General features: G+C 41.1%; 2 protein-coding genes across 3 annotated transcripts in view; one reads left to right on the top strand and one right to left on the bottom strand.

Annotated features, from left to right (window-relative positions):
* Positions 1-18,826, bottom strand: part of SHC4 (SHC adaptor protein 4) — a 134,257-nt gene that overhangs the window by 44,140 nt on the left and 71,291 nt on the right. For both annotated transcript variants that reach the window (XM_079914805.1, XM_079914804.1), the window contains 2 exons: positions 8,713-8,766; positions 5,059-5,110 (listed from right to left, as the gene is read on the bottom strand). In XM_079914805.1, the coding sequence (XP_079770931.1) occupies positions 5,059-5,110; positions 8,713-8,766 (106 nt within the window). The remainder of the gene's footprint in view (positions 1-5,058; positions 5,111-8,712; positions 8,767-18,826) is intronic.
* On the top strand, positions 12,041-13,929 carry EID1 (EP300 interacting inhibitor of differentiation 1). Its single transcript, XM_079914806.1, has 2 exons — positions 12,041-13,163; positions 13,700-13,929. The coding sequence occupies exon 1, from the start codon at positions 12,269-12,271 to the stop codon at positions 12,842-12,844; it is 576 nt and encodes a 191-aa protein (XP_079770932.1). The 5' UTR covers positions 12,041-12,268; the 3' UTR covers positions 12,845-13,163; positions 13,700-13,929.

The raw sequence follows: 18,826 nt of genomic DNA on the forward strand, positions 1-18,826 counted from the left end.
TATGTATACACATATCCCCATATCCCCTCCCTCTTGAGCCACCCTCCCACCCTCCCTATCCCACCCCTCTAGGTGGTCACGAAGCACCGAGCTGATCTCCCCGTGCTATACGGAGCTGCTTCTCACTAGCTATCTGTTTTACATTTGGTAGTGTACATATGTCCATGCCACTCTCTCACTTCATCCCAGCTTCCCCTTCCCCTTCCCCCACCTCTGTCCTCAAGTCTGTTTCTCTACGTCTGTGTCTTTATTCCTGTTCTGCCCCTAGGTTCAACAGAACCATTTTTTTTTTTTAGATTCCATATATATGTGTTAGCATACGGTATTTGTTTTTCTCTTTCTGACTTACTTCACTCTGTATGACAGACTCTAGGTCCGTCCACCTCACTACAAATAACTCAATTTTGTTTCTTTTTATGGCTGAGTAATATTCCGTTGTATATATGTGCCACATCTTGTCTTTCCTATCTTTTTTCCAAAAAATTACCTGGAATCATACCATACACATTGTTTCATAATCTGCTTTTTGTACTCAATAACATTAATTGCTGCATGGTAGTACAGTCTATGGATTCATTTAAATAACTTGCTAGTTATGAATACTGAGTTTTCTTTTTCCTATTGTATCAATAACATATGACAGTGATCTTTACTGCTTAATCTTTGTGCATGGCTTATTTCCTTAGAAGCGAAGTTGCTGGTTCAAAAGTGTTTACCTTTTTTAAAGTTTGATGCAAATTGTAAGTTTGCTCTCTGAAACATTTGGATCTGCAGTGTTCAAGAGAGTTACTACTACTCTAAATCACGTTTTACCTTTTATCAAAGACAAAGTATGATATCTAATTATAATTTGTGTTTCTTTGATTACTAGTAAGGTTAAAGTTGCTTTTTGCTTTTTTTTTTTTATGTTTCTTGGTGCCTTGTAATCTTCTTTGGTAAATGTGTGCTCCAGACCTGGAGTCGGTCCAGGTACTTACTGGCTGGGTGAGCTTAGTAAAACCATCTTTTCTCAATTCCAGAGTTTGCTTCTACAAAAAATGAGTAACATTAATACCTACCTCATAGGATTGTTGTGAGGTTGAAATGAGACCATGCAGACTAAATACTCTTGATAATGCCTGGCATGTGGTGAGCACGCAGTAAGTAACTTTCTTGTTCTTATTTCTCTATTGGATTGCTTTTCCTATTTGTAAAAATCCCTGTTTCTTTAGTGCACACCACTTCAAATCGCTCAGGACAATAATAATAATGGCTATCATTTATAGCATACTTATAATGAGCCAGGCACTGAGAGATTTGCATTGCATATAATATCTCATTAAATCCTCAGGATCATCTGATTTCTATTTTTTTTTTTTATCAATGCTCGTAGCTAAATAGCTCCCAAGTACTATTAGTTCACAATTTTGTCCAGACCGTCCCTTCTTCCCCCAGTGCAGTTTAAAGCATCATCACCCCTGCCCAGGACCAATGAGACGTCCTCCAAATTGTACTCTACAATTCCAGACTGCTTTCCTGCCCTCCAGTATCACCTTTACAGATACAAAGGCCAGAAAAATTATCATTTTTTAATTTCAGTAGAATGGCAGAAGCCAGGATAATTTTTTATAAAGCTCAAAATCTTCAACAGCTCCCAGTGACCTTTTGGCTGGCATTCAAAGCCTCCACAATCTCCCTACCTTTTCAGCCATGGCTCCCCTACTTCTACTCTTTGCTTTCCCTGCAATTCCACCTTTACCCACCATCCAAACCCACAGCCCCAAGCACTCACTGCACAGCTCTTCCACCTGCGCCTTTATTCACTTATTGCACAAAGCCTACCTGGGCACCTGCCAGGCTCCAGGCACTATTCCCTATGCTCCCCTACTTCTCCTGCACACCCTACAGCTTCTGTTTCTCTCCCCCGTGATGATGAGCCCATGGTGGCCAGGAATTATTTTTCTCCCACAACAATTACCTCAGCCCGTTGTAAATTAGTATGTAATTAATAATTATTTGTGGACTCAAGAGCTGTGTTGGTACTTTTGTACAGAAATTAAAGTCCAGAGGCTCAGGTGAGGGGGAAGGATTTAACACTAGAGGGATGTGCAAGCAGTGGGTATGCTGTGAACAGAGTGGCTTCTCGCAGAAGGCTTCCCAACCAAGATAAACAAGAGAAGGGGTGAGGGGACAAGAAAAGGAGTGATGAGGAGATACTGACTTTTTTGTGCAAGAAAATCACCGTAGATTTCTAAGTCATCTAGCTACTCAACAGAACTGGTTCCCTAAAGAAGAAAGATGAGAAGAGACTGTAAAGGAAATGATGCTTTCCCCGTATTACCTCAGTTACTCCTCCCAATAACACCAGCAACTAGATGTTATTTCTCCCACTTAAAGAAACTGAGGTTCAGGACGTGAAACAGCTTGGCTGAGGCCTGTGGTGAGATGGGGGAAGAATTATGATTCCCACCCAGACTGTCTGACTCCAGCACCTTTCCTACTTCCTATACACGGGCTGGGGACTAAAAAAAGAAAACAATGAAACCTCTATTTGAACCATTTCTGAATCTATTCTCAACTCTCAAATCCCATCCATGAGCTCAGTCAATAGTTCTCATAAATGCCTTTGCAGAATCCCCAGGCCGGGATCCCCGTGGATCCCCTTCTAGCAACTCAGCTCTGATGAACTACTCGGACACCAGAACAGGAGATTTCAAAGTGAACAAGTTATGGAATTTAAGAAAAAAAAATGTCATGAAGAACCTAGGGGTAAGACAGGAATAAAGACACAGACCTACTAGAGAATGGACTTGAGGATATGGGGAAGGGGAAGGGGAAGCTGTGACAAAGCGAGAGAGAGGCATGGACATACACACACTACCAAATGTAAGGTAGAGAGCTAGTGGGAAGCAGCTGCATAGCACAGGGAGATCAGCTCGGTGCTTTGTGACCGCCTGGAGGGGTGGGATAGGGAGGGTGGGAGGGAGGGAGACGCAAGAGGGAAGAGATATGGGAACATATGTATATGTATAACTGATTCACTTTGTTATAAAGCAGAAACTAACACACCATTGTAAAGCAATTATACTCCAATAAAGATGTAAAAAAAAAAAAGTGAACAAGTTGCATCGTATTTGCTCTGCCTCTCGTATTTCACTTAAGCAAGCAGGGAGATTTGCAAGCATGTGGACCCTGCTCACCATTAGCCTCAGCAAGGAGCAGAATCTTTGAACGCCTGCTGTTTACTGAAGAGCAATGACATGCCTGAGATATTCAGTGACTGATGGAAAAGTTACTAAACATCTGGATTTCCTGATCTATTTGCTCTTCCTTTCACCCTGCCCTTTTCAGGTTGAGAGAAAGGGCTTTGTTGTTCAGAGACCTTCCCAAAAATAGCATACTTTTATTCTTTAGGGAAGCTCAGGCCTGATTAAAAGAGGTTGCTCTTCTGGTATCCTTTGTTGTGTTCTGTTCCTACTCCCTCCCGCCGTTTCCCCTTCACTAGTTCCTGTCTCTTCTATCTACTCTTTGAGCAATATCCGTTCTTTATTATGTAGTTTAGAGTCTATTTTAATGCAGTATTGCACAGTATTTATCACCTGTTCCTTCTTTCCATCTCATCGAGCCATGTTCTCTTGGCCTGCATTTACTGAGAATCTACTCTGTGCCAGGTCCTATGCCGGCAGCTGGTCCTCATAATTTCATTTCTGACAATCAGGATAGCTTCCAGATTGACCTCCCTCCCTCCCTGAATCCATCTACTGCATCCTGCTGCCAAACCAACCTTCCTAAATCTCTGTTTTATAAACAGCCTTCTCCACCCTTTGGCCCATAGGAATAAGTTCCTACTTATTAGCTGTCTCCTATCTGCCCTCTAGATGCCCTTTTGACTTTTTTCTCCTCCAAACACAATCTGCATTCTAGTGTTTTATTCACCTGTCCCCAGTATGCCACGCACATTTCTGCCTCTGTGTCTTTAGAGCTCTTTGAATTTCCAAATTCCACTCCATGTGTACTTAATAAATGTTTGGGGGGCAAACTCCACCCCTGCGGTGACAGGGGATGCTGCTCAATTCATAGGCTCTAATTAAGGAGGAGAAGCAACCTAACACTCATCCCTATGAGGAGTCTGAATGTCCCAGAGTTAGGAATGAGAAGCAACGCTCTGCATGTCTGTCTGCAGAGGCTCAATGGCCTAACTTCAGGCCCCTGATCCAAAGTGTGGCTGGAAGGTGAGTTTCTTAGGTAACCTTGCCAAATCCTGGGATAAGACAACTAATCAACTCACTCTTCCATTCGCTCAGTCATTCAACAAAAGTAGTTACGGAACATCACCTATGTGCAAGGCATTGTGACGAGTGCTTGGGAAACAATGGTGAGTAAGATAAACAGGTTCCTGCCCTCCAGGAGCTTTCAGTAGAAAGGAAAGACACTAAACGCATAAACAAGGGAGTAAATAAAATAACAAAAGTGTGGGATGACTGTCAACAGAAGAGAAATAAAGTATTATGACACAGCAGAGTGGCACATACTACTGGAGATGGTGGTATATGAGTCAGAGAAGGTCTCTCTGAAGAAGAGACATTTAAACTGAGATCCAAAAGATGAGAAAATGCCAGACAGAGTGACATGCCAGGCTCCTGAACGGCAAGTGCACAGGCTCAATGCATATAAACACACACACACACACACTCGCCAAGGCCACTGCAGGCCAATGACGTCACTGGTTTCTGTCTCAAGGGTAACTCATTTGTCTGCTGGGGATGTGGCAGCCAGCCCCGTCTATTATAACCAAAACAGCTTCTCTTTCGCTTATACAAATAGATGATAAGCCTTTTGGTGTATGGGATGTAAATGGCTCAAATGACTGGTGGGATTTAAATCCCACCTATATATTTTTTCTACTTTGCTCTGGTAGCAGGGCTATTTATTTCAAACTCAGAGTTACTTAATATTTCTAGACCCCAGTATAGCATTCTAGTGACTCTCATCACTTTGCATATTGAAAATAATTGCTTGTTACTTTTTAAAGTTGGTATATACCAGCTCTTAAGAAAATCTAGAAGTTGCTTTCCATACCTCGTTGATTAACTGGATCTTTAGCTACGTAGGCAACATAGTCTGTAGTATCCTATAAAAAAGGGAAAATGATTGCATTTAAAATGAATGCATTGTTACTGTTGAATGATAAGAGTACATTTAGGATATGATACTCAGGCAAGGACCGATACTAAGGTTTCTGTTTAAAGAGCAAAGGAAAGCCATCCTAGGAGGGAACATAAACAAATATACACTATATATTTAGCAACTGTGTGTGGAGTCCACATTCTCTGCCCCTTGGGGAGAGAATTTGAAGATTAAAAATTTAGAGGCAGACCATGCCACTAAGAACAAAAGAGAATGCAGTAGGAAATATGTTAGGACAAACATTCACAAAAAAATGGTTAGGAACTATAACTCTCCTGTGTTGAAAGTTGAAATACCAGGGGTTACGCAGTCACAAAGGTGTCACAGACTAGGATGTGACACCATGATTTCCCTGCTGTCCAAACAGATACCACATACATCAGAAAATAAGTTGATTAAAGAGACATGGGTTTTATGGTTGTTAGCTTGCCTGTGTGCAGTGCAACTTAGGGAATAAGAGGGCAAAAATACAAGGCACTTATTTGATCAATATATAGAAAGGAGAGATCATTTTTGAGAAAGATAACCCATGAAAAACCTAAGGAGTTCAAAAAGAGATGTGTTGCAAACTAGTGCTTACTAGTGGAGGAGGGGTAGGTGGGCAATACAGGGGTCAGATACAGGGGGAATACAGGGGGAATAGAGCCAATATTTTGTAGTAAGTGTAAATGGACTTTACCTTTAAAAATTGTATAAAAATAAAAAACTTTAAAAGAAAGATAATAGCACCATTTAAACTTATGTTAAAAAAAGAGATGTTGCTGGCTTTGGAAGAACAAATAAACAAAAAGCTACTTGGTGATTCTGACTTTTATTGAAAACAGTATGCTGATGAATGAGATTTTAATAATTAAAGATGCTTTTTGTTATCTCAGTTCTCAGGGAAAAAAAATACACACAATGCCATTTGCAGATTGGAAGTATGACTCTCTAGAGGAAAGATGCAGTCAACTGGCAGGAAATAAAAGTCCATGTTTGTAATACCCTCAAGGACAATCACTTAATAACCCACAATGAATCATACAGGAAACGGATCTCAGGGCCAGCATAACTTGCCTTCAGTTATTTTAAAAAATAACACACACCTAAGTAAATCTCTCTTATGCAAAAAGACAAAAGATTTGAAATATCTTATAAATAAATAAGGTCATATCTATGAGCTTTACATTATATAATTTAGAAGCAAAGCCACAATTGCCAGGGGCTTGGCTGCTCATTTTAAAGTTGAAGAGGTGGCATGATGCTAGCAATGTTGTCTGCTATATTAGTTGATGGGAAAGAGGTCATGGGGCCTCTCCAGACCTCAGTTTCCTCATCTTCAAAAGAGTCTCCAACATTCTCACAGTCCTAAAATTCTATAACTGTAAATATCTAGGAGAATTTAAAGGATGTTAAAAGTAAAGCACAAATAGTGGGGGGGGGGAAATCTAAGAAATATATTTAATTTTGACATACTCATAATGCATTCTTGAGATGAAAAAAGCATATACAGACACAGAAGCATTACCAAGAACTGCCTTCAGGGCTGAAAGAAGGAAGACAAGTAAACTGTTTATGAGACGAGAGTAAAAGTGAGGGTGAGCAGCGTGGAGAGGTGAGAGGAACACCCAGTATTTTTGAAACTCTGGAGGGACAATGGTAGAAAGAATGGGTACTACATTGGGCCACGGAGACCTCTGGTTGCCTACCCCTTGGACCGTTATCTGATGTGAAGCTGTAAATTATCTCAGTGAGTGTCCTAAGAAAATACAGACATGTGTTAGCAACAGTGGTGACAGTTATCACTCCGTGCCAGGCACTGCACTAGCAGTTTACATGCACCATTCCACTTAATTCTCACAGCACTTGAGGCAAGGGTGATCATTCCCCATTTTACAGATGAGGACCCTGAAGCTTAGAGTCTAAATAAGTCAAGTCTTACTTGACTCCAGAGCCTGGCACTCCACCATTCTGCCTCCCTGACCTGAGGGTAGAACTTCACTCGGGGGACCTCTAATGCCAAGGCTTCTGGTCACTCCAGTTTTCTATTTAAAACCAGCAGGATTTCTCTCCAGCTGCAGAGAGCACAAGGGTGCCACTCAATTCAGTAGGTACAAACTCTCCCAGGGTGGCTACAATTCTTTCCTGTTTTTCTTTGTAGGGGCAGTGCTTTGGTTGGTCAAAAGAAATAAAGAACTGAAGGCACAAAAAGACAGTCTAAAAAGAATCAGGATTCTGGAGAACTATGGTAGACACCATGCAGGGCATGCCTAGGGTAAAATAAAGATTTTCATACCAATTCTAAAATGACAGCAACCATTGAAACTTGAAAAGGAAAATTTAGGGCAAACAGCAACAATTATTTTTCACACTACTCTTATAGAACTCATTACTTTAAATTGCTTAAGGAAAGTATTCGAGTTCCTTCATGGATGGCTGAGTTATAATGGGTTAGGAAGAGAAGTAACAGACAATGTGGGCCTTTTCGGACTGGCAGTCAACCCTCTCTGCTACCAAACACGTCCTTGGAGTCGCTGTTGAAGCCAGATTACAAGGCCGGATGGAGGGCGGATATAGAGGACCTGGGGATATGGAGGGCCCACAGTAAGTCATATGAAGATTTTTGACTTGGTGGAAGATTGGGGCCTCTAATCCCTGCATTGTTCAAGGGTCAACTCTATATTTCAAGGTACAAGAAAAATGTCACAATGTCACAGAGGAGCAAAACCCTCCTCCTCCTCCCTCAGTTTAAACAGATTTGTTTCTTGGTCAGTCACAGGCTTCCTAGCTTCAATGACCCTCCCCTTTTGCTCTGGTCCACAGCGGATGCAGTTGGAGGTCAGGGAATGACCCTCCACTCTGCAAAGAAGGCTTGGAGGGACAGCACTGACTCAGTCCCGCACAATTCATGGGAAATGAGCATCACATGGCCTCTTGGTAGGGACGAACTGCAAGTTTTCTCTCCCCAGCTCAGCGTTCCCTCCATGAGTTTCTGCAAACCTAGTTGCTCGTTTCGGATTAGATTTAGTTGCCCTGGTTGACGGCCAGAATGGCAAATAGGCTTCCCCTCGTATACCAAATCCAGCTGATGAGTAGGATCTGCCTGGAACTCTGTGTTGCAAAAAATTCTGAGGGAGGACCGGCAAAACACATATGACATGCTTGTTTTTTATGAACTGGATATTATCTACAAGAAGCTTCTCAGATAATAACACAATGGAGTATTATAAATTCATCTACTAATCCAAATACTTAAAAAAAAAATCAGTGACAGGAAATACTCTGTCAAAACCAAATTTTTGATTACCAGCTACAAGTGGCTATTCACAAACTGTAATGAGATATTTGGAAACGACAGGTAGTGGCTAATATGCTTTACATGGAAGTTCTTTTAACTCTTATAAAAAGAATTTTTTTTTTTTTTTTTTTTTGCGGTACGCGGGCCTCCCACAGCTGAGGCCCCTCCCGCCGCGGAGCACAGGCTCCGGACGCGCAGGCCCAGCGGCCAACGGCCCACGGGCCCAGCCGCTCCGCGGCACAAAAGAACTTTTATGAATTCATACTTACCGGATCCCCTCCAGAAGCAAATGAAATAGACTGCATATGATGATTTGCAATAATCTGGAAAACATAAACAAATTAAACATGTATAATGCTAGAAACTAATTATACCTAGTTACTACATACCATCTAACCGTAACGTACATACATTGGCTTGTTTTGCTTCTACCTGCTCGGCATGCCTTGGGAAACCACTCCACCCACTTTCTATAATAATCTCACTTACACCATGAGGTTCAGGTGGGTTTGAGACGCCCATCTCACTACCCCTCTCCTTGCATCTGGATACATGATCCAGGCCTAGCCAATCACAAAACACCATCCCGCTGGATACAGCAAAGTCAATCAACATCTTTGGGGAGGAACTGAGATGAATAATAGAATGCATCTCTCCCTGCCATTTAAGACCTTAGTATAAGCCCAAAGCTTCTAGGAGCCATCTTTTGCTGCCATGTGGGAAAAGCCTGCTGGAAAATGAAGCTTTCCCTCTGGAGAAAAGTCAGAGCTGAGAGTTAAAAACAGTCAAAAGTCAGGGGATAATGTGTGTTTCATCAGTTCAACCAATACATTCCCCCCATCCCTTTATGTTTTTATGTATTTTTTCTATTTTATTTATTTAATTTTATATAAGTTAGTTTGAATTGAGTTTCAGTCATCTGCCAACCAAAAGTATTCTTACTAAGGCACTAATATTAAGACTTTCGATATGAAGTAAGACTATTCAAGTGAACTGCGTTAGTTAGCCAAGAAGATTGTCTCTTTTACTTGAGATTCTAGGCTTGCTTATTTGGAAACCACAGTGTAATGACCAACTTGCAGAGATGTATTTGTCATACTGTTTCAAGGGTTCATTAAAACAACGATGCACCAGTTGGCTAATCCTGTCTTCAGATTTGCTTAACAGAATCTACTGAAGCTGCTTACATATGATGACCAAGAAATCCTACTCTTAGATGTATATCCAAAAGAACTGTGTAAATATGTACACCAAAAGATCTTCTCAATAAGGATAATCACTGCCCTGTTCACAACAGCCCCAAATTGGAAACAATCCCAATAATGATCATTGTGGTATTCAAACAAGGGGCTACTACATAGCAACAATATATATCTTGGGCAAAAAGAAGCCTGTCACAAAGATTGTATACTGCACAGTTGAATTTATATCAAGTTCAAAAGCAGGCAAAAGTATTTTATTCTGTTTGCGGTCAGCATAGTGGTGACTTTTGGTGCAAAGGAAGAGAAAGCAAGTGGTTTTCTAGAATCTTGCAAATGGTGTTCCTTGATCTGGGTAGTGGTTATACAAACATGTTCATTTTGTGATAATCAAGCTATACACTTATGATTTGTGCACTACTCTATATTTATGTTTTCTATATTTATGTTTCAGTTTAAAATGATTACTAAAACCAAAATCAATACACAGATTTCAATGTCATTCCCATGTATCAGCAATAGCCACTTTGACACTGCATGGGGGAGAGGGGGAAGGTACATTTTACAAGAGAACCTAAGTATAAAACTAATAAGAATCACATAAGACTTTTTGGAAAACTTCATTGAAGGGTACAAATAAGACCTGAACAAGTAGAAAGACATATATCACCTTTATGGATGAGAAGACAATACCATAAAGATGTCAATTCTCCCCCAACTTAATCTATAAATTCCATGCAATTCCAATAAAAATTCCACCAATGCCATTCAGGGAACTTTTCAAACTACTTCTAAAATTCACATTGTAAGAATAAATGTGCAAGAAGAGCTAAGGCAATTTTTTTAAAGGACAAAGAGACAAGATTTTCCTTATTATTAAGACATATTATAAAACTATAGAAATTCATTAGACTACAAAGTCTAAAAACAGATTGACACTTTTGTGGTCTTTCAGTCTATGATAGATGTGGCACCAAATAGCAGACAAAAGGACAAGTGATTAAATTAGCGGAGGTACCTGAATTAGCTACATATATGAAAAAATATATAAATAAATCCTGTCCTCATGCTATTTATAAATAAATGTTTGATCCATAAAAGATCTATACAAACATTAGAAGACAGATAAAAGATTATGCTTATGATTTCTGAGGTAGGTAAATCCATCTTAATAGAAAGAAAAAGACAGGAAAGAAACCCTTAGATTTGATTGCATGAAAACCCATTTTTAAACTTTTGTATAAGACCCCCAAAACAAGAAACAAGAGGGAGAATATATTTGTAACATGTGAAACAAAGTATTCATATACAGAGTTTATAAGAAATTCCTATATCAATAAGAAAAAGAAATAAACCCAAAATAAGACCATTTAATTTTCAGAGGTAATACTGATAGAAATGTTCAATAAACATATTGAAAGATAATCTCCAATAAATTAAGGCTATAAAAAATAAAACAAGACGGCATTAAATGGATAAAATTGTTAAAGTTCAACAAAATCATGTCTGGTAACGGTGTGGATATTCTCAGACACCGCTGGCTAGAGCTTAAATTTGTACAGCAACTTTGAGAGCAATTTGACATTCACTAAAAACCAAAGTATGCATACCCCAAAATTCCACCTTTGCACTTCTAGGTTTTTATTCTAGAAAACTACTGGCACATGTGGATGTTCAATTACGCATAGTTTATAATATCAAAATATAGAAAGTTATTTGTGCATAGTTAGGTCAACTACAGTATAGCTATACAAATAGAATAGTATGAAAAAATATATGTCTATGTATACTAACAGGTAAATCTTCAAGACATTGATGAGGGTTTTTTGTTTGTTTGCTTATTTTGTCAGTTGAAGACAATTATGTAAGACACGTAAAAAAAATAAGATTTTTTTTCCACGAGGACATAAAGATTCATGTAAACGTAAAGAAAAAGGGTTTAAAGAATACACACCAAACTGGTAACAGTGTACCTTTATCTCCTGCGAAATGCAATGGGACTATGTATTTCTTGTCTGTTTTTTTAAAGAACACCGATAATATGCTTATTTGTGAATTTAACTTTTTTTAAAATGAGAAAAACAGGAGAGATGAATGGATAAATTCTAAATATGTTGATCTGCGGTTGAGAACTTCGTGTGGTTTGGAACTGCGGATTTAGTGGTCATTAGCGCACAGATAAAAGACAGATAAAACCGTGGAAGAGACGCGACTGCCTGGGGATGGGGGATAGAATAGGCGCAGAAAGAGGGAGAGAAAGGAGGGGGGCGATGAGGGAGGAGGAGTACGGGGTCTTACAGAGCCATGTATTTCCAAGCTTATCGCATCATAAGCAGCAGAACGGTTAGGTAAGGCAGTGGCCAAGCAATGCTCTTGCACGTACAGCATCTAGGTCTGAAGTTCGAACGCACGGAAAGCCGACCAGCGAGCCCCGGGAAGATTCCCGGGGTGGAACTGCCAGCTGCCGGCCCCCAAACAGCGCTCCGAGAGGTAGGCGGTGTCTGGGGGTCGCGCACACGCACAAGGTCACGCAAGCGCACGGTGCTTGCGCAAGCGCACAACCGCACGGCCGCGTAGCTCCGATCTTGCCGAAAACGCCTTGCGGGGAGGTTGAGCCGCTTGCACAATGTCTGAAATGAACGAGCTGTCCGAGCTCTATGAGGAAAGCAATGACCTGCAGATGGATGTGATGCCTGGCGAGAGTGACCTTCCGCAGATGGAGGTAGGCGGCGGGAGCCGGGAGCCATCCCTGAACCCCTCCCGCGCCGGGGCCCAGCCACAGCTGGAGGAGGAAGGCCCGATGGAGGAGGAGGCCGCCCAGCCAATGGCGGAGCCGCTGGGGCAGCGAGGCCTCGCTAGCCGGCCCGGCCCTGGGGAGCAGCCAGGCCAGATCGCGGGCCCTGATTTCGAGAGCGAGGACGAGGGCGAGGAATTCGATGACTGGGAGGACGACTACGACTATCCGGAAGAGGAGCAGCTGAGTGGTGCAGGCTACAGAGTATCAGCGGCCCTTGAAGAAGCCAACAAGATGTTTTTGAGAACCTCCAGAGCAAGAGAAGCAGCTCTGGATGGCGGGTTTCAGATGCATTATGAGAAGACCCCGTTTGATCAGTTGGCTTTTATCGAAGAGCTTTTTTCACTCATGGTTGTCAATCGTCTGACCGAAGAGCTCGGCTGTGATGAGATTATTGATAGAGAGTAGTTAAACGCTGTGAAGAGAGGAGGAAACTACTTGAGGAGAGACCTGGCATTCCACTGTCTCTTGGGTTCATTCCAAATAGTTCCGTGCCAATGAAAAACTTGGTCTTCAAAAAAAAAGATTTTTTTTTTTTTTGTAGAATAAAGTAGCGACTGCACAGTTATGAAAAAGGAAATTGTTAAAGAAAAAGGATCTAAATACTGTTGAAACCTGTTTTCAAGAATGTCCTGAAACATTTATGGCTTTGACTTTGTTATTGATCCAGATTAATTTCCTTGCATTGAGGAAAATATATGTTCCTGTAAGGGATGGCTTTGCAAGAGTAAGTCATGACCAAGACAGACTGCCAGTACAAGAGCCCACTGATATTAATTATATGCGAAAAAGTAACTAATTTATCCAGCTTAGGACATGAGATGTTTTTTGAGTTATTTGGACTGAAAGCATATCGAGAAAACTGTCAGGTTCCATTTTGTGATCTATCCAAGCCGTGGTTATCAAAAGCTAAATTTTTAGTGTAAAATAAATCGAGTATTCTTCAGTATCCCGAAAGGATAATCAAACCCCAAAAGAAATATGTATCATGTGTGCTATATCTTAAAATGTGTTTCCAAGAGCATCTGAGATTTTGTTTGTACATGTATCTTGATCATTTTTAAAGCTACTGTAACCTTTAATTCAAGAAAATTCATTGTCTTGGACATTTTTAAAAGTCAAAAATTAAGATGTCCTTAATAAGTTTCAAATGTAGACATTAATGTGTATGTGAAAGTACAAAGAAAACACACTATTTCTAACATCCGTATATACTAGAGAAATATTGTGTTTTACTTGCTCTCTGTTTTTCATTTTTTACAGGCAAAAGACTCTGGTTGAACTTCATAATGTAAGAACTGTTAAGTGAAAATTGTCCAGTAAAAGGAAAGCCCTACACCTAAAAAAGACTTCATGAACAACCCTTAAAGGTTTTAAACCTGCCCAGAAATCCACCTCGGTATCTGAAGTTTCCCTCTGTCTCCTCCTCTAATTAAGCTTGTTAGTGGTTATGCACCAGCATTGGGGATAATAAAAATTTCTTGTTCTGTGTATTTTGTTTGGCTAATGGTATTGCATACATACTTTCTCTAATACTACTTTTTATTGTGTTATATTGGTTTTATTGTATGATTGCAATCACCTTATGATTTAAACTTAATGACTATAAGGGAACGTGCTCCAGCTTCAAATACCGGATTACAAATTAATTGGTGGAAATTAAACTTAGTAAATTCCTATAAGAGAGTTTGCCAACCTGGGAAAAACTGCCAAATCAATAAGGATGTTACTGTGGTTCTTAAGATGTTGATGTTCTCTGTGAATAATAATTAGTCAGGAGGCTGTGCCCAGTAAAACTGAATATACCAACAGGTCTTAGGATCAGCAAAAAGGTACCAGATGTTTTTGCTCCATTATGGCAGTAAAGGACACATCCAATACAGCAGGACAACTTGGAGCCTTATTTATGTTAACAGTCATCCTGTCTTTTAGCGAGGGGGGGTTCTTTTCTGTAAAATATAGGACTGACAGGCTTCCCTGGTGGTGCAGTGGTTGAGAGTCCGCCTGCCGATGCAGGGGACACGGGTTCGTGCCCCGGTCCGGGAAGATCCCACATGCTGTGGAGCGGCTGGGCCCGTGAGCCATGGCCGCTGAGCCTGCACGTCTGGAGCCTGTACTCCGCAATGGGAAAGGCCACAACAGTGAGAGGCCCGCGTACCGCAAAAAAAAAAAAAAAAATAGGACTGACAAGTAAGGATGATTATAATTCAGACATGAGCTTGGCGGGGAGAGGAGTGATAGATGGGCAAACACTAGATAGAAGATTAAGTGTTGGCACTTAAAACATCTTAATCCTGCTTTCTCTCACACGGCTCACTTCTTTCATTGCATTTTCAAACAGCTTGTAGATGCAGTTATGAGTCTGGATACATAACTGCTTGTGTGATGTGAATTAACAGGACTCTGGACAAAGAATTAAAAGGGTGCCAGTATACATGAACTGACTAGTTGCACTTACCTCCAGATAAAGATGATGGGAAATAGGTTCAGAAAAAAACAGATCTATAAACCAGGAAGTGTAATTCTCTTTCTCTTAGGGAGCAAGTAGGGAGCAAGAGGAGGGGGAAAGAAAACCACTCCCTGTTGGGTTTGAAGGCTCATTTTGGGGAGAAAGACCTGGACTCTCTCACTCCTCTGATGGTTGGTTTGTTGGTCTTAAAAGTAGGCAGGGGGCTTCCCTGGTGGTGCAGTGGTTGAGAGTCCACCTGCCGATGCAGGGGACACGGGTTTGTGCCCCGGTCCGGGAAGATCCCACATGCCGCGGAGCGGCTGGGCCCGTGAGCCATGGCCGCTGAGCCTGCGCGTCCGGAGCCTGTGCTCCGCAATGGGAGAGGCCACAACAGTGAGAGGCCCGCGTACCGCAAAAAAAAACAAACTAGGCAATAACCTGAGAGACCACTGAAATTAATACTTGTTAATATTTACTAAAGGTAGGAAATGGTAACATTTTAAAATGTTACAGTTAAATCACAGACTGGAACCAGCCTACCTGATTCAAATCTGGGCTCCACTGCTTATAGCTCTGTAACTGAGTAGATTAATCTCTCTGCCTCAGGATCCTGAACTGAAAATAAGGATAATTGGATGAACCTTATACATGGTGAGGATTAACTGAAGATATACACACATCTATATAAACAGATAAACTAAAGAAAGGAGTTCTGGGGACCTTGTAATCCTGATTCTCTGATGGGGGGAGAGGATGGGGATGTGGAATGGGGAGAGTTAACTTAAACTTATGAGTGTGTAGTGTGATTTGTGCAGAGCTTTCTAGGTCTATCCATAGTTACTTTAAATGTTTGCTTAGATCAGATGTCCCACATTGGCTCATCTCAAGAACGCCTCTATTTTGTTTGGCTCATGCTTATAATTTTAATTTCTTAATTAAAGACCAACATCTCATAATCCAGAGAGAGCAGCAAAACTCCCAGATTTCCATCTTCTTTTTTTTTTTCCCCCAAAGTGGAAGACCTGGCAGCCCTTGACCTATAGTCCCATTGGAAGCATCTGATTGGCCTTTACACAGGGAAAGTATTCTGTTTGCAATGTTCCCCAGTGTTGTCTCCCCAACGTGGAGACCAAGTAGCACTCGTCATTTATCACTGTGCTCGTACCACTGTGTGTTCATGAACCTGGACAGTTTGCATTACCTGCCTGGCCTCTGTAGGTGTTTGAATTGCCTCTCGGAGACTAAAGGATGTCTCCATTTTCTGCCCGTTTTACCTTATCTCTTTAGTACCCGTCTCAATTTCAGTAGCTGTTAGAGTCGATGACAGGAGTGTAGAAACGAGTAGAGAAATAGTGGGAGTAGGAGCTACTCAGACTGACATTTTTGCTTAACGCCTTATTAAAGTATGTCAAGGAAGTCTGTTGCTTGAATTTTTTTTTTTTTTTTTTTTTTTGTGGTACGCGGGCCTCTCACTGTTGTGGCCTCTCCCATTGTGGAGCACAGGCTCCGGACGCACAGGTTCAGCGGCCATGGCTCACGGGCCGGATCTTCCTGGATGGGGTCACGAACCCGTGTCCCCTGCATCGGCAGGCGGACTCTCAACCACTGCGCCCTGTTGCTTGAATTTTTAAAACAAGGACTATATAAAAACCCCTATAACTTGCTTTTGCAAAATATATTTTCCCATCCCCAAATATGGTAAGTTTTAAAAATTGCAAGCATTGCATGTTTGCGTGTTTAATATCTTATTTTCTGCCCCTGAGGTTCTGTGAGACATTTTCTGGGAGTGAATGGTTACATTCTTGATGTTCTCAGTGACAAGATAAATGTGAACCATCTGACCCATAAATGCTCTGTCATCTATGAATGTATCTATAAACTTGAAGCTATTTATGTTTTCAGTCCAAAGTATATCTTTGAAGTTAAGGGTGGGGGGAGGATATTTGTATTTATCTTAGAACTTCAGAGGCTAGTTTTCTTTAAGGAAAATTTAATTGATAAAGCATTTTCTCATGCTATGTCCACACGGTCACTTCTCTGCTGCCTTTATCCCATGGACATTTTAGCTGTCCTTTTGAAGGAACGTATAAAGCTTCTTGAGTTTAAGCATCTAGAGCGGCACATCTTTTTTACACCCCAAACCCCATCCCCGTGGCCATTCTCCCCAGGTCTGCAGAATAGTTCAAAGTTATTTTTAAAAATCAGCCCCTGGGTCTAATATCAATGAGATCCTAACTTTGGTCCCCACTCCAGCGGTGGTCTGAGCACAGCCCATTCAATGCCACCAGTGCAGAAAAGATGTGAGCCACTCCCCAAAGCAGCTCTTTGCTGTAACTATTGGTCGTGGAAGCCACCCATGCCCACTGTCCCTCCTTTTATTCACCTGAAAGACTATGGACGTGTGGCAATACCAGCTCTAACTGCAGTGGCCTGGAAAAGGGTAGCAGAGGGGAAAGAGATTTTGAGAATAACGTGCCCTCCACCATATACACCACAACCCTCTTCTTCCTAAATTCCCAATTCACTTCAGTCACCCATGGAAAGAGCCATTTTTAAAAATGCTCATTCAATTCTACACAGCTGTCACCGTGATGGCTCTCGCTTTGCCTACTCTTCCTCCCCTACAAAACTCAGATAATTCAAGGGTTCCTATACTCAATGAAATCCTATAACTAAAAGAGTTGAGCATCCCTGGTACCATCCACATAGGTGAAAACTAAAAATAAATTTTACATCCACAAATGTCTTGAGGGCAAAGCATCCGAAGGACAATTAATGTTTCACCTTCCACCCAGATTGGCTGCATCTTCCAAGTACAGCCCCATATGTTCTGCTGTCAGATATCAATGGTATCACCTCTCTTGGATAACCAATCTTGATTCAACCAGACAGGAATCTATTTAAAATTGTTTCATATTAAACATTTTCCTCTATGGTGCTTTATACTACTGTGTAAGCAATGTATTTTATTCTGCTTTTGAATTTAGAAAATAAAGCAAACCTCAAAACCACAAGTGAAACAGAGTCACAGATGTAGAAAACAAACATGGTTACCAGGGGTGGGGGGAAGCCGGGTTGGGGAGGGATAAACTGGGAGATTGGGATTGACATATACACACTACTATATATAAAACAGATAACTAATAAGGACCTACTATACAAAACAGGGGGGCTTCCCTGGTGGCACAGTGGTTAAGAATCCACCTGCCAATGCAGGGGACACGGGTTCGAGCCCTGGTCAGGGAAGATCCCACATGCCGTGGAGCAACTAAGCCCGTGAGCCAGAACTATGAGCCCATGTTGCTAGAGCCTGTGCTCCGCAACAAGAGAAGCCACCACAATGAGAAGCCCACACACCGCAAGGAAGAGCAGTCCCGCTCGCCGCAACTAGAGAAAGCCTGCGTGCAGCAACGAAGACCCAACGCAGCCAAAAATAAATGAATGAATAAATAAATAAATAAATTATATAGCACTCTTCTCAATATTCTGTATATGACCTATATGGGAATAGCATCTAAAAAAGAGTGGCTATATGTATATGCATAACTGATTCACTTTGCTATACAGCAGAAAGTAACACAACATTGTAAATCAACTATACTCCAAGAAAAATTAAAAAAAAAAACTGCAAGTGAATTTTTTGGTAAAAACTGGAAATCAAAATGTTTATAACTGTACTTATATGTTACTGACAATTTTATAATTTTACATATGACAATATGCTTTCCCTGCTAAGTACTGAGTACATGAAAAGGCCTCAAGGAAAAATGCACCATGCAACGGGCACTGTGCTGAGTGATTTACATCCAGTGATTTACATGATCTTACTTAATCCTCTAAATAACCCAATAAGACACATACTGTTGCTAAGACCATCTTCTCAGAAACTCTATGTTTAAGACTATAATCCTCATTTCACTGATGATGAAAATTGAGTGGTA

The sequence above is a fragment of the Stenella coeruleoalba genome (genome assembly GCF_951394435.1).
Source record: "Stenella coeruleoalba genome assembly, chromosome: 2".
NCBI classification, from domain to species: Eukaryota; Metazoa; Chordata; class Mammalia; order Artiodactyla; family Delphinidae; genus Stenella; species Stenella coeruleoalba.

Excerpts from the sequence above, each read along its gene's own strand:
- EID1 (XM_079914806.1), top strand. The coding sequence starts at position 12,269 with ATGTCTGAAATGAACGAGCTGTCCGAGCTCTATGAGGAAAGCAATGAC.